The 26441-nt window shown below is 43.4% G+C and overlaps 2 protein-coding genes across 2 annotated transcripts; both read left to right on the plus strand.

The window, feature by feature from the left end:
• The first annotated feature begins 7259 nt into the window (after positions 1-7259).
• On the plus strand, positions 7260-14284 carry PANX3 (pannexin 3). The gene is made up of 4 exons (XM_003796757.1): positions 7260-7440; positions 8677-8819; positions 11663-11877; positions 13431-14284. The coding sequence occupies exons 1-4, from the start codon at positions 7260-7262 to the stop codon at positions 14068-14070; spliced, it is 1179 nt and encodes a 392-aa protein (XP_003796805.1). The 3' UTR covers positions 14071-14284.
• A 3772-nt stretch (positions 14285-18056) lies between these two features.
• Positions 18057-26441, plus strand: TBRG1 (transforming growth factor beta regulator 1). The gene is made up of 9 exons (XM_003796758.2): positions 18057-18439; positions 20053-20123; positions 21293-21525; positions 22062-22198; positions 22497-22643; positions 24426-24523; positions 24771-24881; positions 25316-25458; positions 26093-26441. Exons 1-9 carry the CDS (start codon positions 18290-18292, stop codon positions 26236-26238), a joined length of 1236 nt encoding a protein of 411 aa, XP_003796806.1. The 5' UTR covers positions 18057-18289; the 3' UTR covers positions 26239-26441.

Here is a 26441-nt window from a genome sequence, read left to right on the forward strand (position 1 = left end):
CGGCACTCTATCCAGGGTGACAAAGTGAGACTCTGTCTCTAAAAAAAAAAGAAGAAGTCCAGGGTTCTAGGCTCAATTCCACCACTTTCAAGTTGTATGACCTTGGGTGACTTGGGTAATATCTCAAGCCTTAGTTTCCTAAGATGAGAAAATAATACAGTTTATTTCTTTTTTCTCTCTCTCTTTTTTTTTTTTTTTTTTGCAGTTTTTGACCGAGGCCAGGTCTTATTTCTTTTTTCCTATGTTGTGCTGATAATAAGATAATCAAGATAAAGCTATGTAGCCACACTGCCTAAGAGAGACAAGCATATAGATATAAGTGGCTGTAAACTAGACTAGTAGTTCTCAAACATTAGTATGCATTAGAATCACACAGAAAAGTTGTTAAAACAGATTGCTGGCTCGACACCTGTGGCTCAAGCAGCTAAGGCACCAGCCACATACTCCAGAGCTGGCAGGTTCAAATCCAGCCTGGGCCTACCAAACAATGACAACTACAACCAAAAAATAGCTGGGCATTGTGGAGGGCGCCTGTAGTCCCAGCTACTTGGGAGGCTAAGGCAAGAGAATCACTTAAGCCTAGGAGTTTGATGTTGCTGTGAGCTATGATGCCATGGCACTGTCACCTGGGTGACAGAGAAACTCTGTCTCATTTAAGAAAAAAAAACAAAACCCCTCAGATTGCTGGGCCCCATCTCCGGAGTCTTTTTTTTTTTCCCACACAGTCTCCTTATTTTATCTTTTACCTTTGATTTGATTTGTTTTTTAATTTCAGATTAATATGAGCATTTTGATTCAGTAGGCCTGGGAATGGGCCCTGAAAATTTACAAGTTTCCAGGCAGTACTGAGGATGCTAGTCAGTACAAATTGAGAATCACTGAACTAGACGAAGGGAAACAAACACAGGGTCTTCAGGTTCAAGTTCCAATTCACCTCTATTAGCTTCGTGACCTTAGGCAAATCTCTTAATCTGTACTTCAGTTTTTCTCACCAGTAAAAAACATAATAATTCCTGTCCACAAGATTGTATAAGAATTAAATGATTTAAGCTAGTGAAAGGAATGTACAAAGTCTACTGGATTATGCAGATATTATTTATTATAAAAGTTAGGCAACTGGCTCGGCGCCTGTGGCTCAAGCGGCTAAGGTGCCAGCCACATACACCTAAGGTGGCGGGTTTGAATCCCCAGCCCGGGCCCACCAAACAACAATGATGGCTGCAACCCAAAAATGGCCAGGCGCTGTGGCGGGCGCCTGTAGTCCCAGCTACTTGGGAGGCTGAGGCAGGAGACTCGCTTGAGCCCAGGAGTTGGAGGTTGCTGTGAGCGTGGTGCCATGGCACTCTACCCAGGGGGATAGCTTGAGGCTCCGTCTCAAAAAAAAAAAAAAAAAGTTAGGCAACTAACACAGCTAGAACTTAAATTATTTTCATCTTAGGAACCCACCAGTGAAGATCCATGGCTTCCAGAAAACATATCTGAAACTTGAGTACTTTGCTACTATCAAGGTAATGGTGCCTCAGTTAGATCTACAATGTGAACATGTAAACATAAACCATAATAACCACAAGAGTTAAAATTTATTGAATGCTTACTATTTACCAGGCCCTGTACTGATTTAAAACTCATAATCCCATGAGGAAGCTACTTCTAATAACCCCCTATTTTAGCTAGGGGGCTAAAGCTAGTTAGGCTTCAAACATTCACGTAAATTTCTCAGGGTCACAGAGAAAAGATCAAAAACAAGGTTTCTAAATAAAAGCTAGTTAGGCTTCAAACATTCACATAATTTTCTCAGGGTCACAGAGAAAAGATCAAAAACAAGGTTTCTAAATAATATGTTTACAGTGCTCCTGGTCGATTCATCTAATTTAGACATACTCATTGATTCAAGGCCTACCATAATATAATATTAACTCATAATAGTTTTCAATAATTTTTTGCTAAGGGAATTGCTACCTATTAGATTTGATTAGAATTTTATACTCTTACTTTCCCCACACCCCCAGTCTTTCTCGCCTATCCTCCCAAAATGGGCAAATCACAATTTTCATTACTCACTACTCAATGTTTTCTGTGATATGCTTTTTTTTCCACTTGCTCGATATTATTTTTTCCAGAGTAAATACTGTCCCCATAGCCTTCTATATGCCTCTTATTGCCATACATATTATATCTGTCAAATACCCATCAATATTATTTTCTAAAAGCACAGACATATGAGACAATATATTGATTTTATTTTTCTCCTGGAGGCCTCCACCCTTCTTTGCCTTCTGCACTTGCTCTCCAGGCCTGAAATGTGGCTGTCATCCTAGAACTTCCCTTCGCTGTACTCTTGGGTTGGACCTGGTTTCTCCTGGATCCCATGTCTTGGTGTAAGTCAGACCCTTGTTCTGCTATAACACTTTATTGAAAAGCTCCCTTGAAAGGAAAGGAAGAAGTGCAGGACGGCAGGAGATAATTCTTTTTGAGTCTTCATTTTTTACATCTTCATGTAACCTCTATTTTAACCCTCATATTTCAAAACACTAAGAATAAAGTTTGCCATAAACAAGAGTCTTGTCTTCCAGTAATCAATATTGCCATACAGACACTCAATTCCATTCTCATTTATTTTCCTTTATATTCAGGGCTACCAGATATAACACATGAAAATATGTGATACCCAGTTAAATTTGACCTTCAGGTAACAAAACCTTTTAGTATAAATATGTCCCAGGCAATATTTGGCATATATTTAATATTCAAAAATAGTTCATATTTATCTAAAAATCAAATTTAAGTGGGGAGGAGGCAAGATGGCAGACTAGAAACATCTCCTTTGTGGTGAAACAAGGGAAAAAAAGCTCCAACCATCTCTGGCTGGTGGAATCCACCCAGGGACATCAGCCAAGGGCACAGTGAAGCAGTGGTGGACTTCAGGAGCTAGTAAGCAGGTCTGGAGTTGAAGAAAACCAGCACAGAGAGTGAATGCTTGGGGACAGGCAAGGACCAGCCAGCCAGCCTGCCTGCAGAGGACTAAGAACAAGAAAGGGCTGCCCTACAGCTTTTTGATTTGGGGCTACACCTGCTCACTGGAGTGGCCTTGCAAGGCTTAAATGAGTGAGTGGACTAGAATAATGTCCAGCGACCAGGATTGAATACTGGGTGGGGTGAATCTCCCATCAGCTTGGCTGCTAGCTGGGCACCACCACTGTGGGAAGACCGTGTGAGAGAAATGGTCCATAGGGTCCTAGTACACAGCCAGTTCTGGGGCAACTTCTGAGCTCAGGCACCCACTTTGGGGGTGAGCTGAGCAGCCCCAGGAATTTGTATCTGGGGTAACATACTGCCTAAGGAAACTAGTGAGAGCTTTAGGACCCCAATCTGGGGGTGGACTGAATGCTGATGGCAACTCACATGTCTATAACAACTGCACATTTGAAAAACATTTTCATACACATTATCCCATTTTATGCTTACAACACACCTTGGGAGTTGATATAATTACTCTTCATTTTACAGATAAGGAAATGACTTGTCATTCAGTAAGGAGTATAACTATCACCATACCACACTATACTCCCAAGATTTGTAACAATATCACATTTACATTATCACAATCTAGTGGATATTTTGGAATTGCCTATATGAAAAGGGAGATTAAATTTCAGAAACAAAGCACATGTCCAGATCTTTAAAAAAAAAAAATCTCTAAATATGTGGAAAGGTTGTAGGTAGTAAAAACTCCAACTCTAGCCCATTTACTCTAACCATCCTGATCTGTGGCTGGTCTGACTCGCAGAGAATATAACTAGTAATGAGATGAGTAAAAGACAGAAAATAGTTCAGTGGGCATACCTGGCCCTACCAAAGGACTTTGATCTAGACAAGAATGGCAACAGAAAATTACTCTACAGTGACAAATTTCATCATCAGGGAATAAACCGGCCAGGGTGCCAGCTCCCCGTCTTCTAGGGATCTATCTGAGCACTGTAGCAGGGGGTCTGGTCATGATTACTCTAATTTTTCTTAATCCTCATCTTCTCACTTTCATCAGAAATTTGTCATTTGTGGATCTCTGCAACTGTTGTATTATTAAAATACTGATGAACTTTGTGATGGAGAAGACCATCATCTCCTATGACAATGGCACGTCACTGTCACAGCACTACTTCTTGCTTAGCTTGCCATGGCCAAGTGTTACGTGCTGCCCAGCAACTGCTGTCATCACACTCCCTGAAAGTCAGCTCTCCGCAAGTAATTGTAGTATTTGTAATGGAGTTGATTGGCTTAAGAATAGACACTGTGCCTTGTATTAAAACCGTACTATTATGAATTATTCATCAGCGCTTTCTTCTCCCGGGTGCATATATGATGTTACTATGAGAAATTTCTTTGTGGCTTGATTTGACATCATAGCTACTATCAATATTTCGTGTTTCCTATACCATTTCTCTCCAGCATCCTCCACATCAGCTTCCCAGAGAGCAAGCTCTGAGATTTTTCTGGGGTCTGATGCATTCACACTTCTGCTTTGTTTTCCTCATCTTGATTACTCCAAAAAAAAAAACTGGTCCCATGGAGAGAGAATATTAGATCAGCCCTGTGGAAAGGGCCATGTGGTGAGGAAGTTAGGCCTCCTGCCACACTGAGGCCTTCTGCCAAAAGCCAGGTGAGTGAGCCATCTGGGATGTGAATCTTCCAACCCCAATCAAGACCTCAAATGACCAAAGCCAGTATCTTGACCGTAATCTTGTGAGAAACTCTATGCCATGGCAACCCATATTTCTGACCCACAGAGACTGGAAAATGATAAATGTTTGTTGTCTTAAGCTGTTAATTTTTTGAGGAGTTTGTTACATGGAAATAGTTGATGCACATATGAAGAAATACTGAAATTCATTAGTTATCAAGAGAAATACAAATTAAAATGTCACTTTACACCAGTAGCCCTAAAAATTCTAGTTTGAATATGTATCCCAACTGCATTTTCTTGTAGGATCATAAGGGGATATACATGTTATTTGTGGTACAAGTAGCAGAGCCAAAACGACTATCCACCAATAGGCAAGTGAGCAGGTTAGAATGTGTTCAGCAGCAATAGAAATACCAGATTAGCTGTACATAGCAACACACAGTGCTGAGTTATTTTTAAAAGTAAGAAACAGAATAAGATAAAAAACAGAATATTACTTATATATATTAAACTTATAATGCACAGGCTTTTGGGTAAGGTGTAGTATGTCACAGCAGGCGAATGCTCCTGCAGCAACAAATAGAAAAGGCTGTATTAATTACAAAAATCATATTTTTGTGACTATCAGTAAGCTATGAAAGAAATGAAAACAAAATGAATTGAAATTCTAGAAGAGATAGAATCATTTTAGTAAGATAATTAAAAATCTCCAGAAATTTTTATCCTGGAGGAATTTTCTGCTTCTGGGGCCTTAGTCCAACCAAGCAGAGAACCTCTATAGGAGAAAAATGAACCATCAAAGCTTCTAATGGTTGTCACAGAGGTGGAACTGGAAACTTGAGGGACTCAAACACACAGCCAGTTTTCTCCCATACAATGCTAAAGCAATGTGTTTTGTAGACTGAGGACCAGAACAGAAGCTTCTAAAATTCAAAGTGAAATCTCCTACGTTCTGTGGTGCTTTCAAAACAAAGACTCTCCAGAAGGTCACTGAACTAATACAAACTCACTGAGTCAGTGTCTGCTTCAAAACATTTGCCAGATTTTGATGCTACTTACATGAAGGGGGTGTGTGTATGTGTGTGATATGTTGGGGTACGCAGGTAGAACATACAGTACTTTATTCAACAGCTTGTTAGCTTGATCAAAAACATTGATCAATCAGGAATGCCAAGCTCGAATTTAGAACCCTCAGACTCTCCCAGGGCCCTGGCCTAATCCCTGTCTCTTCCCAACTTGGCCAAGGCCCATGCTGCAAAAAACTCACAATTACATGTGTGGACACCCCAGGACTTCTAAATTCCATCCAAACCCCCAAACCAGCTATTCCTCAGGCCTACCACTGCATACCACCAGCACAATATTCCCTGAATGGATGTCCAAGAAGAAGAGGCCCACAGGTCCTGGAGGCAGGCTGGGGCCTGTGGCAGGGCATTACAGAGGCCCTGGTGCTACAAGAGTGGTTTAGAGTGAGTGCATAGGCTCTGAGCAAACATGCCTTCTTGGCCCCATGGACTCCTTGCCTCCTAGGAAGGACACTGCCAACGGGAACCAGAGTAAAGGCCAGCTTAAGGCCCTTTTGCCAAGTTTAAAGCCAACACTTGAGATAAGAGTGGCCTATTCTCCACCCGGGAGCCCCACCAAAAGAGCTGACACTTGCCCTACTTTACCATTCTTAAAGCACCTTCACATACAATGCTTTTAATCAATCCCCACAACTTTGTAAGATCGTAACATACTTCCATTTGAGAGATGAGAAAACTGAGCTAAAAGTGACTTGCCTGAAATCACACACACACACACACACAAATGAGTATTCCAAGGTCTCCAGTGGAGGAGTCTCCCCTCTATTCAAAAGTCATGCTCTTTCCACTACTAACACTGTGCCGTGCATCCCCCAGCTCTCTAGAGAACTGATGGGCTAAAAAGGAATTGGAGATTGTAAATACGTGGTTGAAATGTCTTGGAGAAAGACCAGAATCAGGGAAGGAAATTTAACACCAAATACAGAGCAATTTCTGGGGAAAAAAAAAAAAAAAACCTGGGCCCAGAGCAAAAAATCATCACTGGGACAAAGACGACTATGTAGGGGTAGCAATCCTAGCTGGGTCTTGGGGGCTCCATCCCCACTGCAAACCACAAAATGAGAGCCTACAACACATGTAAGCACTCCCCACCCAAATTCCACACCAATTACATGGGGGGCCCTGGCTCCACAGCCCTCCTTCTCTCCACCACCCTGCTGAAAATACTTTATTAATGAGAGGGCAACATAAAGCCACAGAACACCATCTGCTCAGACACAACCCACAGAGCAGCCTGGCACCAGCCCAGGTAAAGACTGACCCTCCTCTAGCAAAGACCCACTAAGGCTAGGCCTCCCTCTAATTACCAGGGTGCCTAGCTCAGGGCCTGTGCAGTTATTTAAAGAGCCATTGCCTGCTCCTAGTACAGATCCCATGATCCTGGGGCAGCAGGCACTGTCTGCTCAAAGCCAGCTGCCTAAAGCTGTCGCCTCCTCACTCCACTCTCCTGGGATCCCTCCAGCCACCTCTGCACCACCAAGTTCAGCAGCACCATGTCTCTCGCAAACACAGCTGCGGAGTACATGCTCTCTGATGCCTTGCTGCCTGACCGCAGGGGTCCCCGCCTCAAAGGCCTGCGCCTGGAGCTGCCCCTGGACCGGATGGTCAAGTTTGTAGCTGTGGGCTCCCCATTGCTCCTGATGTCTTTGGCATTCGCCCAGGAGTTCTCCTCCGGTAAGTCGCTTCCAAGGCCCAGTGAATGAGAGAGACTCCACTTCACATCAGGCTCTGCCTGTGCTCAGTGGTGAGGCGGCACCCACAGTGACTGTGTCTCATAACTTGGGGCTGGGCTAGATAACCCAAAGGGCACCAGCAAAGGAGATGCACCAGAAAGTTTGAGAAGTCATCTCCAAAATGCTACATTTAACTCAAAAAGTTGTGATTTTAGTATTCATATATATTTTTATGTCATTTTAATACTTAAACTATAATTTGGTTTTCATCTGGATGACAGAAGTTGGAGTCCCATAATCTTTTCAGGACCTCACACCTCTCCTTCTTAGCCACTCTGTGAATAAGTCTCTTACTTCCTTTGAGCCCTCTTCCCATGCCCCATCTTCAGGGTTGCTGATTTGAGAACACACATTATGTGCCTGATGGAACCTGGCCCATAAGGGGTGCTGGATAAGCTCACTGCATCCCCTCCACAACTGGCAGCACAGACATGAACACACACATGGATCTAGTACTTTGCGTTCTGAATTAACTCAGAAAATCCACTGCCTCTGTCAAACAGAACATGGAATTCCTGAGACTTCTGGTTTTCTTTTCTACCTGTGCCATCAGTTTATTGCACTTCCCACTGAGATGTACCACCCTCCCGCTGCCTCTTTGTTCCATCCACAGAAGCGGGGAAGTAATGGTTCCCACCTCTGCCCTTTCTGGAGAATAACAGGAATACAAAAAGCCAGTCACTCCTCCAAGCTCACTTGCCTTCTGGCACTACTTGCCCACCTTTTCTCTTGATTTGGGATCAGAAATCCAGATGATTAATCCTTTACACTTACAGCCTAAAAGATGTCAGCTCTCTCAGGAAAGAGACATCATCTTTACACTGCAAGGCTTCTGGTGCCAGGCTGTGGGAACACAGGGACCCCCACGGCCCACCAATCTGGGAGTCCAGTGGCTCTTAGAACATAGAACCAGCAGACCTAAGTCAGTGCACTAATAGGCCTGGGCCAAACAGGCGTGCTGTCAAGGCGTACCCTGTCCAACTATGACATAGCAGGGCCCAAGCCACAAAACGGGGGCTTCAGAAGAAGGTAGTGCCTGCCAGACACAGAAATCGGCCAAGAGTTGAAAGAGTTGTGGAGGTGATTGACCCCCTAGAAAACTGTCAGATGAGTGCCCCCTGGTTCTCATGGCTCCACTCCAGCTCTGGGCCACTTGAGAGCTGTATTTCTTTTCCAGGATCTCCAATAAGCTGCTTCTGTCCCAGCAACTTCAGTGCCCAGCAGGCTGCCTACGTGGACAGCTCCTGCTGGGACTCACTGGTTCACCATGAGCAGGATGAGCCTGGCCAGTACAAGATGAAATCTCTCTGGCCCCACAAGGTAAAGCAGCCGCACTCTATCAGGCTACACCGTTCTACACCATTCCATCCCCTCTTGCCTCTTCCCCTCACCCCCACCTCACTTATTTTGGTTGCTAGCTTTGATGCCTCAGGCATGCGTCAAACATTTGCTGGTCTTTGGCTGCCCGCTTTTGTCTGATTGCAAGGGCTGTGCTCATGGGAGAGGCATGTGGACAGGCAGCCTTCCATTTACAGTGACCCTGTGATCTATTTCATCGGAAAAATCTCAACCTTATAGTCCTTTCTCTTGGGCCAGTTTTCTCCAGGAAGAGTCATTAAGTCCTTAATGTGTGGGGGTGGCGGGGTGCAGTTGGAATTTAAGCTGGCTGCCCCTGGGGTATCAGCTGTGGGTCTCACTGTTCAGTGTCCATTCAGCTGCTTCTGCGATTCTCAGTATGGCTCTGATGGACGCAAGTGTCTTGATGGACACAAGTGCAGAGTTTAATCTGCTTTAATCTCTCTAGAGAGCAGACCACAAGACTAAAGAGAGGGGGAGGAAAGTAGCCACTTTCTGTAGCTCACGTTACAGAAAGGTTCTGTGGGCTTGTTTCTCAGACCGCGACCCCACCTGCACTCTCATCTTCAGAGGTCCCCGGTGTGTCCATTTCCTGAGGCCTCCTGGTTCTGCAGTGCACCAGCTTGCTGCTCCCGCCCCAGCTTCCTGTCCTCCTGCAGGCTGGAATCTTCTATTCTGCAACTGTTTCCAGTTTTCAGCATTTTGTTCTCTTGTCACCTCCCTTGATCTCTTTGTCCTTATAAGATTCCATCTTATTTTTATCTCTTATTGTCATCTCAGTGGGGGCTTATGACAGACTAGCGGTGACACACATATTCAGTTCACAAAGTCACACAGCATTTTCTAGGGATGACAATTTATAAGGCCTCGAATTGTCACAGTTCTAGGATCCAGGCAAAACCAGAGATGTAAGGGAAAGAGTTTATGAGGTTTCTGTCAATAGAAGTCTAAGCAGGATTTAAATGGTAACGAATTAGATCACAGAGGGGGTTCACATGTCAGAAAAGGGTCAAACTATCGTGATGATAATCACGATCATTAAACCCAAATTCTCTGCCTCCACTTTAAATCTATAAAAACTGAATCCTTAGGGGTAAAGGGCTTATTTTCAAGAAATGTCATTTCTTAGAGTAAAAAAGTTCTAATTTTCTCTTCTGGTCTCCCAGTTAGGTACCTTTCCTAACATAGCTGTCTTGCTGAGTGCAGAAAATATCCACACCCTTTCTACTCAAATACACATGTGTTACCTTTCCTCTTTTTCTTCAAACTCTCATCTAAGATAACAAAGCATCCCTGGTTCAAAAAAAAAAGCTGTAAGTCAAGTAATCATTAAGGGAGTAAGCTCCAAACTCAGCTAGTTCCAAATCCCGGCTCTCCCACCTACTGGACGTACAGCCTGCACAAGTTACTTACTCTTTACATGCGTCAGTTTCCTTATCTGTCAAACAGAGATACACACTGACCTGATAGCAGCCCTATGAACGTCAAATAAGTAATGCATATTAAACCTTTACACAGAGACTTTACTGCCGGCAAAAGAGTGGGCCCAACACTTTGAGGTATGGTCAATATGATGAAGAAACCTAAGGAAACATTCCTGTAATAGTTAGCTAGGGCTGCTGTAACAAAGTATTACAAAGTGCATGGCTTAATCAATAGAAATATATGGTTTCACAGCTCTAGAGGCCGCACAGCCAAGTTCAACACATCATCACTGTTGCTTCTTCTGAGGGCTGTGAGGGACCCTCTAGGCCAGGGATCCTCAGACTTTTTAATGAGGGGGCCAGTTCACTGTCCCTCAGACTGTTGGGAGGGCTGGACTGTGGGCCCTGGGATGAGTCAGCTGCTAAGCAGGACAGGCAGCAGTGGCAAAAACACCCAGCAGGCCAGATAAATGTCCTCAGCAGGCCGCACGTGGCCCACGGGCCGTAGTTTGAGGACACCTGTACTAAGGATTAGGACTTCAACATAGTAAAGAAGAATGGACACAGGTGTAGCTAATAATGTAGCTGAAGAAACAAAGTTTATATGCATTCCTAAACATCAGTTTGCAGGCCAGGCGTGGTGGCTCACGCCTATAATCCTAGCACTCTGTGCGTCTGAGACCAGCCTGAGCAAGAGCAAGATCTATCTCTACTCAAAATAGAAAGAATCAGCTGGGTGTTGTGGCACACACCTGTAGCCCAGCTACTCAGAGGCTGAGGCAGAAGGATCGCTCAAGCCCAAGAGTTTGAGGTTACTGTGAGGTAGACAACACCACTGCATTCCACCACTCCATTCTCACAACAGAGTGAGACTCTCTCCCAAAAAAGTCAGTTTGTGTATCTTTGTAACTGAAAGACTTTCCCCAAAGAACGCCAAGAAAGTGTTGGATGGTGCAGGCATTACCAAGAATCCAAAACTCAGAAAAGGCCACTGTGCATCATTGAAGACTGTTAAGGTTACATGGACACAAAATGCAACTTTCCCTCCCCTAGGATGCCATGGCCACTGTTGGCAGTGTTCTCTGGCTAGCTACTGATTAATATTTGGAGGGGAAAGGTAGGGAGAGCCTGCGTCCCCTCCCTTCCCCCACCCTGCCCTAGGCCCCTAGACAGATGCAGGACCAGATAAATGGACAGGGGAGCCTGAAGATAACATGTCCCTTCTCTGCCAGAACTCCCTGTACTCAGCCAGGGCAGGGGAGCTGTGGCAGCCCACTGCCTGCACAGCCTTTCTCTTAGGGGTGGGAAAAAGGAGCCCCTCACTCAGAGCTATCACATGGGTCTTGGCAGTCCCACCCCTCCTCAGCCACTCTCCCCCCACAGGCGCTCCCCTACTCCCTCCTGGCCCTGGCCATGGTCATGTACCTGCCAGTTCTGCTGTGGCAGTATGCGGCGGTGCCAGCACTCAGCTCAGATCTGCTGTTCATCATCAGCGAACTGGACAAGTCCTACAACCGCTCCATCCGCCTGGTGCAGCACGTGCTGAAGATCCGGCAGAAGAGCTCCGACCCCCACGTGTTTTGGGATGAGCTGGAGAAGTGAGTTGTCTCTTCCACCTTTTTCTGAAAAATTCAGTCAACCATTAAAATGGTGTCTTTGCATGGCAATCTTTAAATTAACTTCCTTGCCATCCTTCTCAAGAGTGCAAAATGTGGACACATCATTTCCTTATCTTCCTATCATTTCTGTGAAAGAAGAGAAAAGACTCTACCTCTAGTGTACAGATGAGCACATGGAGCCCAGGAAGGGATTCATGCCCCTAAAACACCACGTCTGTACACTATTCCCCTTCACTACCTCCCCCCCACGCCTACCCAAAAGAATACCAAAATTCTCCTAAATATTTGTCCAAGGCCCTCTACATGGTCACTAAGTCCTTTTTCAAATGTCTAACGACCAGGTGGAATCTTCCACTCCACCTAGGCAGGCTCCTTTTCCCCTGAACAAATCATTCACTTATTTAATTGTTCCTACATCTGTGTACCAGGCAGGTGCTCTGGGTGCTTCTGATAAACCTGTGTGTGGCGCAGGGTGTGGGCAAGAGGACCCAAAGCTGTACCTGCCCATGTAAGGCTTACATACTACTGGGGAAAAAAAAAAAGACAACAAATAGAGAGTAAAAGACATGTCAGGAAATAATAAGGAATATGAAGAAAGATGTAAAGGGGGGCTGGGAAGCCAGAAGGATGAAGTATGGTTTTAAATAGAGTGTCTAGGGGAGGAGCCCCAAGAAGGCAAAAGGACAGTTAAGTTAACATTTGAAATCATATTGTGTCCTATTCATATACTAGTTACTCTGTGGTCTCAAAAAAGGTCCTCAGTTAAGCTAACATTTGAAATCATATTGTCTCCTATTTATATACTTGTTACTCCATGATCTGATAAAGGGTCCTCTTGACCTTGAAGCCCAGCTTTAAGCCAATCGTCTCTGTAAAGGTCTCTGAACACTCTAGCCCACACTGTTACCTCCCTCTCCTAAGTTTTGCAGCTACTACGGTTTGTGTCCATCAAGTCAACAAATCAACATCAAGTCAACAAATCAAGCGCCATCCTTATTTCATATTTGGTTGTCTCATCTACCCCTTCCCCATAAGCCAGGCTCTAAGCTTCTTTGAATGTAAGCAGAGACTGGCTGACATGGCCCCAAACACCACCGCTCTCAACAAACACTGTGACCACATTTAATTACATAAAATGAATGGACTGGCCTAAAAATCATCCTCAGACTACACAGGCCAAGAGTCAGAATGCACTTATTTAGATTCTCAGTCCAGTGCTAACTTCATCAGCCTATTGTTTCTGAAACATCCTGCTTTCGCTTACAGCTTCGGTCTGCCTCTGCAGAAATCCAGTGTACCCATTACTCATTGATCATTCACCGGGTTTATCCCATTTCTTTCAATGCCTGGAGGATCAAGCTATGCTCACTCGCCATTTTTTTTGTTCTGAAGCCTGTGTATGCTCAGGGAGGGCAGATTTTCATGTAAGCCGAGAATGCCATGATGGAAGCAGAGATCTTCTGTTCCTTCCCCACAAAGTTCTCCTCAGGTACAATTCTCAATGGGCTTGTTTCCTTCCTTCCCCTGCCCAGGGCTCGGAAAGAACGATACTTTGAATTCCCTCTGCTCGAGCGGTACCTGGCCTGTAAGCAGCGCTCACATTCACTGGTGGCTACCTACCTCCTGAGGAACGGCCTCCTGCTCCTCTTCACCTCAGTCACCTACCTATACCTGGGCCACTTCCATCTGGATGTCTTCTTCCAAGAAGAATTCAGCTGCTCCATCAAGGCAAAGCTGCTAAGTGATGAGACCCATGTTCCTGATCTGATCACATGTAGGCTGACTTCCCTGTCCGTTTTCCAGATTGTCAGCCTCTCCAGTGTAGCAATATACACCCTGTTGGTTCCCGTGATAATCTACAACCTCACGCGGCTGTGTCAGTGGGACAAACGTCTCCTATCTATCTATGAAATGCTTCCAGCTTTTGACCTTCTCAGCAGAAAGATGCTGGGATGCCCCATCAATGACCTCAATGTGATCCTTCTTTTCCTCCGAGCGAACATCTCTGAACTCATCTCTTTTAGCTGGTTGAGCGTCTTATGTGTGTTGAAGGACACAACCAGCCAGAAGCACAACATTGACACAGTGGTCGATTTCATGACTTTACTGGCTGGCTTAGAACCCTCAAAACCCAAACACCTCGCCCAGCAAGGGTGTGATGAACACCCATAGTTAAGAGATTATGGAGCAAGAAGTTCTGTGGAGAGTAAAAGTCCCTCTCCTTCCTCACAAGTCACACACACTAATACAAAAAAGAAAAGAAAAAAGAACAAACAAGCTTGGTTTCAGCTGAATCATCCTACATCATATTATCCTAAAGATGAGAAGCTATAACAAAGCCATGGAAATAAATGTGAAAGCTGAAAGAGTGAAAGAACCAAAAATTAGATCAATTCTAGATATTCTACAAGGAAAGAAGATTCTAAAGGCTATTTACAGAGGCACATTCTTCTCACTATATTCATCCCATCACCCTCTAAGATACACACTCAGCTTATCCCAAAGAGCAAGTGAGGAAACCTATTAAGACAGTAATAAATTTTTTTTTTTTTTTTTTTTTTTTGAGGCAGAGCCTCAAGCTGTCCCCCTGGGTAGAGTGCCATGGCATTACAGCTCATAGCAACCTCCAACTCCTGGGCTCAAGCGAGTCTCCTGCCTCCGCCTCCCAAGTAGCTGGGACCACAGGCGCCCGCCACAACGCCCGGCTATTTTTTGGTTGCAGCCGTCATTGTTGTTTGGCGGGTCCGGGCTGGGGATTCGAACCCGCCACCTTAGGTGTACGTGGCTGGCGCCTTAGCCGGTTGAGCCACAGGCGCCGAGCCAGTAATAAATATTTAAACCCTTGGAAACTTTTGGGTGGCACCTGAAATCCCAGAAATTTTTCCAGCTTGCTTTGTTTAAGTCACCAACCTATGGGCAGCAAAGTGTGAGCCAGGATTTAATGAAGGCTCAATTTGGAATCTGATCTCCAGGTTTAAAGATGTAATAAAATAAGCCTAGGGCCATGTATCAGCCATGAGTAGAGCCAGAGGTGTCCAGAACCCGGTTTCATCATCTAAACCAGGGACTCATATCACCAAGGGCTGGTATATTATGGGTTGTGGACAACTCTTCAGGGTCCCAAGGTATGCTTTTAACACCCTAGGGAATACTTTATCTTCCTTTAGAGCCAATCACTAAATACCAACCACTTAGAATAGTGATTTTCAACTGTTGTGTCATGAGAGGATCTTAGGTGTGCCGTGAAAATTTTTAAATACCATTAATTAAATTATTTTTGAAAGAAGTTCAAACACAGTAAGTATATCCTTTTTCTTACTCTCTTTTTTGATCAACATAATTTAAGTGTGCTGAGGAAGTTTAACCACACATCAAGTGTGTCCTGCAATAAAAAAGTTTGAAACACACTGCTCTAGGGGGTGCACCTGTTTCCTTCCCTTCTCCAGCTTCCACAGGCTGTCCTCATTCCTTGGCTCAGGGCTTAAGTGTGCTGCGGAAGTTTAACTACAGGTTCAAGTGTACCAAGATTTAAAAAAGGTTGAGAAACACCGACTTAGAACTAAACAGGATCGACAGTAAAGTACTGTTGAACCTCGCTCTCTCTTCTCTAATTCATCTTTCATCTTAGTTCCAATTCCTTTTCCTGGATTTAATGGGACCTGGATCTGACTCCAAAGGCCATGATCAACCATAATACCACTGTCCCTCATTTTATGTTTCTTTTTAGGGGTGCACATTATGCATTTCTTTCGAGAACTTTTGCATAGACTCTTCTTCATATAAGTAAATAGAAAAGTTATGTTGCTAACCGAGAGAAGAGTGATACACAGATGTTCATCAATGACTTCCTACTGTCATTGGATAAAGGTCCGACTCTTCAGTTGGGACACAAGATCTTTCATGATCCAAACCCACCTACTACCTCAGTTTCTCCTCTTGCCTCTCTCCACACACATCTTAAGGTCTAATCAACTACTTGCAATTCCCTTGCCTCTCACAATGCTCAGCCTTTGCATATGCTGTGTCCACTACCCAGAATGCCCCCCTTTGTTCTTCACTGAGTCAACCACTCTCTCTCCTCGTCTGACCGGGCGTACTACATATCTCCTCAAGAAAACTTCCCTATCTCCTCCCTCCTTCCCTAAATGAAGGAGAGGTATCCATATCAAATAAAACCTACCTCTGAAATAAACATTTTACACCATATTAATATTGCCAATTTACTTGTCTGTCTTTCCCTCTTAAATTAAGTTTCCTAAAGGTTGTGTTATTATACACACTAAATAGATACTCTTCTGAAAAATAAGTTACAAATAAGTAACTGAGTTGCTCAGCAATATCACCTTTGGAGTACCCAGACTCAGTCTCTAAATAGTCTTATATGGAAAGAGCTTTGTACACAAACATGCATTTCATAGCAATTGCCCCAAAAGTCAAACAACATGGAAAAATTATGCAAAATGTGACATAGCCCTAAAGAGACTATTAACTAGACATTTAAAATTATGCTTCTAAAGTCATAATAACACTGAAATGATTCTTTTCTAATGGCATATTATTAAAAGGAAACATAATATTCCATATAATCTAACCCACATAAAAATGCATGAAAATATTAAACACTTATTTATTAAAAGTGGTTCACTCCAAATAGCAGCATTATAATTTTTTTTAAATCTTCTTTGTACTATATTTTCCAATTTTCTAAAAAATTTACATAAAATGTTTTATTATTGTAAGGAAATGTTTCTGATGAAAAAGAAATTATAAGCATTTTTATGTAAATTCCATTGAAATCCATTAACCAGAACAGCCTGTAAACTAAGACAAAAGACTGCACTTTTCTTCCCACGAGATATGATACCTGCATATGAGGATGAATAAAAAAGTTAGATCCCCAAGCTTGCAAGGAAAAAAATACAGCTCAACAACAAACAAATCAGGCAATTTAGCAAATAAGGTTTTAAAATAAAAGAAGAAAGTCTCTTACTAAGATTGTAACTATTTTAGGTTCCAATGTAAAGTCCCAGTCTGTATTACCAAAGGCATGAGAATTTTGTGACCTAGAAATAATCCCTCCAAAGCTGAATCTGTATGACTGCCTTAAGAATGTTTGTGGAAGCACACTGGCACCTTGAGAAGCTGCTCCATTAAAAGCCATTCAGGTCCAAGAAGGGTAGCTTACAATATGGACAGTAAAAAAAGGACATCTGTAAGCTTTGGTTCTGTGTTAAAATCATTTGCTGATGCCCTGTCTCTGTTTTTACAATTTTCTGAAGTACCTGGGTCATCAGTTCTAAATCTATTATTTTTTAATTCTAAGTTACTTTAGTGTTAGAATCTTTCTCTGTTGTAATTCTGTAAACGAGGTAACATATTTTCCAGAATTTCCATATACAACTCCAGAAGCCTGCATTTTGAATATATAACAGTAATTATGTTTTGCATCAGTACAGTTTAGAAATTCATTCACCTTCACTATTCTAAAGAATATATTAAGTTTTGATAGAAAAAAACATTTAGACGTTCACTCAACTACTTGACAGCACTGTGGAAAGAAAGCCCTTTTGCCATCCAGCCCCACACCCAAAAAATTTGCCTCGCTTCCTAATTTGGTGAATTTAGATATAACTTGGTTTTAAAGTTAGAACTACATAGACACAGAAAAATGTACAGAAATACACTTTAGGTTTCATCAGGCAAACATTTACTAAGCATTAGCATTTTATGGAAACTGCTTGCTAAATCTCCCATCTTCTCTAACAGATTCTAAGCTTTGAGAGGGGGGCTAAGACCTTTCTTCCTATACACTATTGTGGTGCCAGCTTCTAGGAAGATCACAGGATAAGAGACCCTGAAGAAACATTCTTGAGAGCTGCATAAAGGCAGGCGAAGTAAAGAAAGAAGCTGAGTCCCAGTTCTAAAACTGGAGGGCCTGTCTGTACAAAGTGTGGAAAACAGGTATTGAAACGCCATGCTGGGGCCATTACTGTAAGTTCTGAGCTCAGCAGGACTCAGCCAAGTTCAAAGGCGCCCCGCCCTCCTCTCCTGCCGAGGGCTCACCCCCAACCCTCCCTTTCCCCCTTGGCCAGCCTAGAACCGCAAGGTCAAGACCGCCCTCCCAGTCCCGGAAGTTACCCTGGGCCGACGCCTTACGTAACTTCCGGGCAGGGCTTACTTCCGAGACAGACGCGGAAGTCTCGGGAGGTGTCGGTGGCCGTTTGGGTGGCGAGGTTTGTGGCCCTGCCGACTGCTCTGGGGACGTCCTGTAGCGCTCAGTCCATAGAGGCCCGATCCCGCCGGCTCCGCACACGCCGAGCCAGGGCTCCCGCCGGCTGGCCTAGGAGCCGATGCTGGCCGCGTCCTGGAGCCCCCGTAGCGGGGCTGGACCATGAGCCTGCTGGGCGGCCTCGCCTCCTCGCCGCGGGCCCCGCTGCCGTCCAGCAAGGCCAGGATGAAAAAGCTCCCGAAGAAGAGCCAGAACGAGAAATACCGGCTGAAGTACCTGCGGCTGCGCAAAGCGGCCAAAGCCACAGTGTTTGTGAGTGTGATGGTCGCTCAGTCCGTTTCCTCCTCGAGCCTCCTTCCTTGCGAAATCATTCCCCAAGCTGTTCCCTTTCCCAGAGTGACAGTATTAATATAGTGTTAGCTTGTCTACATATGTCACTACTGGTTAGCCTTGTATCCTTGGGCAAATAATTTCTGTAATCCTCTGCTTCCTCATCTGCAACTGAGATCTAGTAATTATATTGCAGTTACGAAGACTAAATGAGAAAAACAACGTGTTTGGTACCTAGAAGATGCATCAATAAATTTCAGTCGTCGTTGTTACTGCAAAACTCTCAGAAATGTGTTTGATTCTCAGATAACCCTGAGATGTAGTCACTATTTTAGAAATCATAACAGTGAAGTCCAGAGAGATGATTTGTTCAAGGGCACTGTGACAGGCCCTGACTCCAACTTAGAAACCTTGATTCCAGTTTACAGCTTTTACTACACAGCCTGTTTACTGAGCGCTCCACATTCCCCATAACTAAACTCTTCCCTCGCCTAGTACATGAAGCTTTCAATATTTGTCCCTCTTGACTTCCTTTGAATCTCCCAAGGGCTTCTGCTTTCCTTTTATGGTAGAGGGACTAGTTTATTGAATGAATGAACTGGAATGCCGACTACAACTTTGTGTTAAAATATTCTGGCTTTTTCAAGTTTACATATGAGTCAACAACCAGTACCTCTTCTCTCTACTAAAAGCACAAACATTTCTTAGCGTTTTATACAAAAAGCTTTGGAAATTAGAATATTCATTCCAAAAACATTTATTTAGCTCTGTTACATGCACTGGAGAGAGATAAGAAAAGTAGAATTAATAGGAACTGTGGTCTTGTGTTTATCCCCTACATGTCAAAAGTACCTAAAGCTTGGTGTCTATATTATTGAAGGATGTTGTTTCTATCTTCTACATAAAGAAGAAAAGGGATACTGTTTTGAACATTTGAGAGTTTGAAGCTCCACGTATGGAGCATCCAGACTGGAGTATTCCCTACAAATTGGTACTTGAGAGATTGGTACTTGGTAGAGTGAGTCATCAGTAAAGAAAGATGATACTCAAATACATATAAGTATATTATGAAGCTTAATAATTTTACACACTAAACTTGATTTTGTTCCATCCAGTTCTTATCTCCAAGGTTCTTAAGGCATGGGATGCTTAGGAAAGATTGACTTTGTAGATTCCTCAAGAGTCAAGGCCCTTGGGAATACAGACAAGCCTCATATATAGCATAATGTTGAATTTAAGCATCTATGGATCTAAGCAGTATGTCTTTCTCTCAGCAAAAGACTACACTAATTAAGATGATCATTAATCTTGGTATGCCCAGGCCACGGTTTACCATATTCTCTGGCATAAGCATTAATAGTACTCCCTTTTCACTCAACAGTATCCCAGATGGGATAATATTACCCAGCCCATAGGAGAACCTGATTATTTTTACCTATCGATTTATTTATAGATTGTATGCAAGGTATAATAGCTCTTCCTTCTCACCCAGTAGCACAGACCTTTTTAGTTTTGAAATGGTAGATCCTCTTCCCAACATAATACTTCAATCTTTTAGTCATTTTGTGTGATTATATTCAAAATTTTTCTTCAAGGAAAATGCTGCTATTTGTGATGAAATTGCTCGTCTTGAGGAAAAATTTCTTAAAGCAAAAGAAGAAAGAAGGTGAGCTAGCTTCATTTTGTATTCAGAATTACATTTTTAGTGATTGATAATGGTGTTATTGCTCTGGGGATTTTTCTCCACTGGGATTTTTGTGCATTGCACATCCAGCCCCTTGGCCACTTGATCAAGTACAGAGAAATTCACAGCTTGGAGTACTGGTTCCTGCACACCCAAATCATCTGGGACCTTAATGATAAAACAGCTCCTCTATTAATCTTTTAACAAAGCCCTCTTGCCACATGAAGGAAGTAATCTTGTAACTCTTCAGTTACAAAAGCCAAGCGATAAAGAAACAATGTCTCCCTTTACAAATAGTTACTCAGTATGTACTATTCTGTGCAAAGCACAGTGGGTATATATACATCTGTAATTCATGATCTGTGCCCTTCAGAAGCCTGACTCCTTCCAACATCGCAACAGAGCAGTGATTTTCAACTGGTGTGCCATGGCACACTGGGATGCGATGAGAGGATCTTAGTGTGTTGCGAAAATTTTTAAAGATCATTATTTTCAAAAGTTAAAAGCACAGTGAGCATATTCTTTTTTTAAGGTTGGCTTGCTTTTTTTTTTGAGACAGTCTCACTCTGCTCTGGGTAGAGTGCTGTCGCATCATAGATCACAGCAACCTCAAACTCTTGGGCTCAAACTAACCTCTTGTCTCAGCCTCCCAAGTAGCTGGGACTATAGGCATCCAACACAACACCTCGCTATTTTTAGTAGAGAAGGGGTCTTACTCTTGCTCAGGCTGGTCTCAAACTCCTGAGCTCAAGCGATCCACCTGCCTCAGCCTCCCAGAGTGATAGGATTACAGGTGTGAGCCTTTGTGCCTGGGCTTTTTCTTTTTTTTTTTTTTTTTTTGATTAGCATAATGTAAGTGTGCCGCAGAAGTTTAACTATAGATTTAAGGGCGTTGCAAGGTAAAAAAGGTTGAAAAACACTTCAATAGAGGAACTCTCTGGATGCAAGAGAGATAAGCTACAATTCTTGGCTTCTTGAAATATTAGTTATCCTCTGGGACTTTCTTATTCCCAGGATTCAGCAAGAACCTTATTTTTATGAGTATAATAATCTTGGTATTTAATTCTCACTTTCCCCAGTACTTGAGTAAGATACTGAATTGAGACTATGCAGAAGTTTATATATCTGCTCCCTTCCCTTCCTGACCTCAGGTACTTGCTGAAGAAGCTCCTCCAGCTTCAGGCTCTAACTGAAGGGGAAGTGCAGGCTGCCGCTCCCTCCCACAGCTCCAGTTTGCCCCTGACTTACGGTGTGGCCAGCTCTGTGGGAACTATACAGGGACCTGGGCCCATTTCAGGGCCTAGCACTGGGGCTGAGGAACCATTTGGGAAGAAATCCAAGAAGGAGAAAAAAGAAAAAGGCAAAGAGAACAACAAACTGGAAGGTACTTTGGGGAGACGCTGTCAGTTGCTCCAGTGACTCAGATACTAATGACAGACCTGGTACCAGGTAGTAGATGACACAGGCAGCCACAGATACTTAAAAGACTCATCTGGTCCTTAAGGAGCCCTAATAGCCCTTGAGAAGCAGGTGTCTTGTTATAGCCCTTTGGTTAGACTAGGATAAATGTGTAGGGAGGAAATCAAGATGACCTCCTTCTTCATCCCCAGCACTCTGGGTTGCATTCTGTTCAGTCTTTCCTAAAGCCAGGGAAATGGGCTGGGTGGCCTTTTGAGCACACTGCTGGCTTGGGACACACACATGAGGCCTTAAAAGTATAAGGCTTTTAGCTCCTAAGCACTAATATTAAAGGTAGGCGGATTAGATGCTCAGGGCACTGGGGAAGAGCCCCATGTGCGCATTCAGTGAGTCTGTAAACCCAAGCTTGGCTTATTGCCCTTCACAGTCACATGTAAATTTTTCCCTTCCCCTCAACATCGGGAGGGCCCTAAAGTGGGTGACCCCAGATTTGCGTTTCAGTTCTGAAGAAAACATCCAAGAAAAAGAAAATGGAGGGAGGTGCTCGCAAGCTGGTTCAGCCCATTGCCCTGGATCCCTCAGGACGGCCTGTGTTCCCCATCGTACTAGAGGGTCTAACAGTATATAGCCTGGGGGAGGTGAGTGAGACCAGCGACACAGAGAGAGGAGAACCAGGGAGATATGGGAATGGGGCTGAGCCTTCCCTCCCTGCTCCCACTAGCAGCAGCCCTTTGCTGATCCATACCAAGCCCAGACTGCCTCCAGCCCCTATGAAACCAGGTCAGTCGTGTCTGCTATACAGCCTGCTGTCTTGCTTTGTGTGATCTGAGTCACTCTGCAGCCCAATAAAGAGTGGTTCTGAAGGCTTCCGCAGTAAACTTAACTCCTGAATTCTTCAGTGACCTCAATCCCAAGTTGGGGGAATCTTTCTTATAGATCATCACCGACCGACCTGGCTTCCATGATGAGAGTGCCATCTACCCTGTGGGCTACTGCAGCACTCGAACGTATGCCAGCATGAAGTGCCCAGACCACAAGTGTCTGTACACCTGTCAGATCAAGGATGGTGGTGCACAGCCTCAGGTACCCGCTCTGATGATGACCACAGTGGTCTTGTCTTCTCCTTTGTTTTGCTTTGAAAACTTTCTCTCTGAGGCATTTAAAGTATATTACCTATTCCGACACTTTACAAGGTGGGTACTATATAATCACCATTTGAGGAACTCCAAGATGCATAAAAGTGATTGACCCTAAGTCACATCTCTGCCTAATAAGTGACTGAGCCAGGACATGAATTTACATGTGTTTGTCTGATTCTCAAACTAATGCCCTTTCCTTGTTGCTTTGTTGTTGATACTGTGACTGTGTGTGACTTGATCAAGCCTGCTTATGTGAAATGCAGGCCCAAATACAGGGAAGGTCAGTTTGATACTCTCCCATTTCAGGATAGAAAAGGGGGCAGCAAAGAAATTTCATAGTAGGGTCTGGTTGCACATGCTCTTAGGGACCTGGGTGTCCGAGTCCCAGCCCTGTTATTCACCTGTGTTCATCCTTCTCAGTGCTGAGATGCAAGACAATTCATTTTCCCTGCCATCACCTCTTGACAAAAAAATAGGGCCACTGACTCACTATTGTAGCAATGTACCATATTTACCAGAAATCTATAAATGCAGTGAAAATCTAATCAAAAATGTAGTCTAGATTCATATTTGAAAAAGAATCTATAGGATTTCTAGTTTTCTTTTTTAGCTCATTAACCTAACTGGACGTTATTCTTTGGCACATTATGAACTAGGGACCTAGCTTTAATTTTTTTCTCACCTAACATCAAGTGGCTTAAGTTTAAACACTAAAGATATGTAATACCTGGATCTATTTCCAGATGATTCTGTTTTATTGACCTGTCTGTCTGTCTGTAAGTACCAATATGACTTTTAGTTACTGGAGCTTTATACAGCATTTTATACCATAAATATATTAAAGGAAAATGTACACAAATTTTTTAATCATCTTAGGACAAGGTGAAAAGGTTTTCTTTGGCAAGACAAATTACGGCATGTTTATCCTTTGACCCAGAATACATCTAAGTAGTCTTGTATTTCCTAGAGAAATGTGCAAAGAGTAACCTATAACACTGTTCATTATCATTTTAAAGAATTATACAGAAAATAACTGAATCTTGTTCAGAAGAATATGAATGAAGTAAACATTGAACAACTGAGCTTTGTAGAAAACTGATCAAGGAATTAACTGGCTAAATAGCACTTGTTTCGAAAACATTTTCGTGGCACATAATCCTCAGGATTAGTATAACTTTTTATAAACACAGTCAAGATATTTTTATATTCAAAAATGAAAGAAAATAGAATGACATTTTGACTAAAATATCTTGGTCTCCCCTTAGATATTGTAATATTACATGGAGAGTGATGTCACTTGTTTTTAAAAATGCCGTTTGTGGGGCGGTGCCTGTGGCTCAAAGGAGTAGGGCGCCAGCCCCATATGCTGGAGGTGGCGGGTTCAAACCCAGCCCTGGCCAAAAACTGCAAAAAAAAAAAAAAAAAAATGCCGTTTGTATTTGTACTTAAGGATATAAGTCAGTGGATAGGATAGGGTCTGGAAAAGTAGATAACAAAACGTTTACCTCAGGAAAGCAACCAAGAAGGGCAGAACTGAAATAGTCAAAGGACTTTGTCTGTTTACTTGGATCTGTTGGAATTTTTAATAGCACTGTAGGAATATGCCCTCTTCTAGGCTGGTCGACATCAGCTTCAAATTCCAGGGTGAAGAAATATTTGCAGGAATATTGTGACTCTACTCCTTTGTTCTTTAGGCATGATCTAATTGCTCCTTTATCTTTCCCAGTTTGAAATTGTTCCAGAAGACGACCCCCAGAATGCCATTGTCAGCTCCTCTGCAGACGCCTGTCACGCAGAACTGCTCAAGACCATAAGTGCTACTGTGTAAGTGGGTCAGCAGCTTGGAGACAGGCTGAAGGATCCCTGGATCACTGTTGGTACAGGGAGACATTTCCTCTTGCTTTTAATGAGTGGAGAGCCCCTATTTTATAGAAACCTATCCTTATTCCTTCCAACATTTTAGCAATCAGAATCTTGACAGTATCCTGGATGTTGATACCGCTGTGACAATCTTCAGCTCATCTTTATCTCCCTCCAACTCTCCAACTAAAATTCTCCATCACTTGTTTAGGGGGAAAATAATGCCTAATCTGCTTCCATCTGGAGCTGACTTTTTTGGGTTTTCTCATCCAACCATCCACAACCTGATCCAGAGTTGTCCAGGAGCTCGAAAGTGCATCAAGTAAGTGTGGTCAAGTCCATTTCCCTGAGAGAAGTTCAGTGATGAGCCAGCCAGGGACCTGAACTGGCCGTTACTGCCCTCTTCATTCATGCATTATTGAGCTTCTCTGTCCAAGGCATGCTTGCTTCTTGACCAGTGTGCCTCAGAATTGGGCCTCTCAGCCCTCCCCTCAGTGGAGCAGGAGCCAGGACCCCGCTGTGTTATAATTGTTACCATTTTCTGTGTGTACCATGACAGCAAAAGAGCTGGAAAATCTAACAGAATAATGTATCACCAAAGAGCCCTGCCTGCTTATGTTTTTTGTTAACTAGTATGGTATTTTTAGATATATATGAGAGAGATCTAAAAAAAAAATAACCTGACTCCTTTGGAGACAGGAATGGGTTATCATGGCTAGCAGACAACTCTAGAGAATGATTCCCTTTGATCCACAGTTACCAGTGGGTGAAATTTGATGTTTGCAAGCCTGGAGATGGACAGCTACCCCAGGGACTGCCAGAGAATGATGCAGCAATGAGCTTTGAAGCTTTTCAGCAACAGAGCTTTGATGAAGATCATAATGATCCCATTCTGCCAGGTATCTATACTGTTCTGATTTGAATATTGACCATTTTTAGGCTACCTTCCCTTCTTCACACGTAACCAAGTGCCCCAAACATTTATAGGCAATAAGTGATCTAAGCTTTCACTGATGTGCCATGGCCAGTGCTGAGTCACAGGGCGACCTGTCCCCTGCCTACCTTCCTAGATCAGTCCCAGGAATCACTGGGAGCACGGGCAGTCATGAAGGAGGGGCACCCAGAAACCTGAGCAGAACACCCAGGGAGGCTGACTGCGCTGGGAGCAGTCCCAGGCGAATCAGAGGGGCCAGATGATGACCTTGGCCCTGTCTATGTTCATGGATTCCCTCCCTTAAGTGTGTAGCATGATTCAGGCTTTGGGGTCATGTAGAGAAAACTGGGATGGAAATAAGAAAATGGAATTAAAATTCTCACTCTGCCTAACGTACTGTATAATCCTAGGCAAGTCACTTAATCTGTTTCAGCCACAGTTTTCTTCATTGCAGAAGTAAACAATTGCCAAATAGAGGTAAAATTGGGCTGACATGTGCAAAGGTACTAAGGAGATGATGGAAAGGACACACCTGTGTCTGACCAGCAGTCTCCTGAGTTTCCCAGGCAGCAGTGGAACTTAAAAATTGTTTTCTGCAGGATCCCTGGACCTCCCAGACCTTCAGCCTGCAGTCTTTGTGTCTTCCTACCAGCCTGAGTTCCTGACACATGAACCCTTGGTAGACACCCCCCTGCAGCACCTGAAGTCACTGCCACAGTGCAGCCCAGTTCAGTCTTCAGACTGAATGAGAAGGGATCAGCTACCACATATTTTCATCATGACGAATTATTTAAGTTAAACTCAAATTGAAAATATATAAAGAAGGCAGCAGTTCAAGAGTAAAGAAGATATTAGCACATCTCCTCCTAGAGGTTCCCATGGTGATGGTTTACCCTGGGAAGAACTACAGCTGCTTTATTTTTAGTAATAAACCTCTCTTGACAATTC

The sequence above is a fragment of the Otolemur garnettii genome, unplaced genomic scaffold, assembly GCF_000181295.1.
Source record: "Otolemur garnettii isolate 467f Iridium unplaced genomic scaffold, OtoGar3 scaffold00108, whole genome shotgun sequence".
NCBI lineage: Eukaryota > Metazoa > Chordata > Mammalia > Primates > Galagidae > Otolemur > Otolemur garnettii.

What these genes read in the sequence shown, in the direction of transcription:
- PANX3 (XM_003796757.1), top strand. Translation starts at nt 7,260, where the DNA reads ATGTCTCTCGCAAACACAGCTGCGGAGTACATGCTCTCTGATGCCTTG. An exon ending in AATCTCTCTGGCCCCACAAG is followed by an intron (nt 8,820 to 11,662) that starts GTAAAGCAGCCG and finishes CTCCCCCCACAG; the next exon opens with GCGCTCCCCTACTCCCTCCT. An exon ending in TTTTGGGATGAGCTGGAGAA is followed by an intron (nt 11,878 to 13,430) that starts GTGAGTTGTCTC and finishes TCCCCTGCCCAG; the next exon opens with GGCTCGGAAAGAACGATACT.
- TBRG1 (XM_003796758.2), top strand. Translation starts at nt 18,290, where the DNA reads ATGAGCCTGCTGGGCGGCCTCGCCTCCTCGCCGCGGGCCCCGCTGCCG. An exon ending in ATGGTGGTGCACAGCCTCAG is followed by an intron (nt 22,644 to 24,425) that starts GTACCCGCTCTG and finishes TATCTTTCCCAG; the next exon opens with TTTGAAATTGTTCCAGAAGA. An exon ending in GGAGCTCGAAAGTGCATCAA is followed by an intron (nt 24,882 to 25,315) that starts GTAAGTGTGGTC and finishes TTTGATCCACAG; the next exon opens with TTACCAGTGGGTGAAATTTG.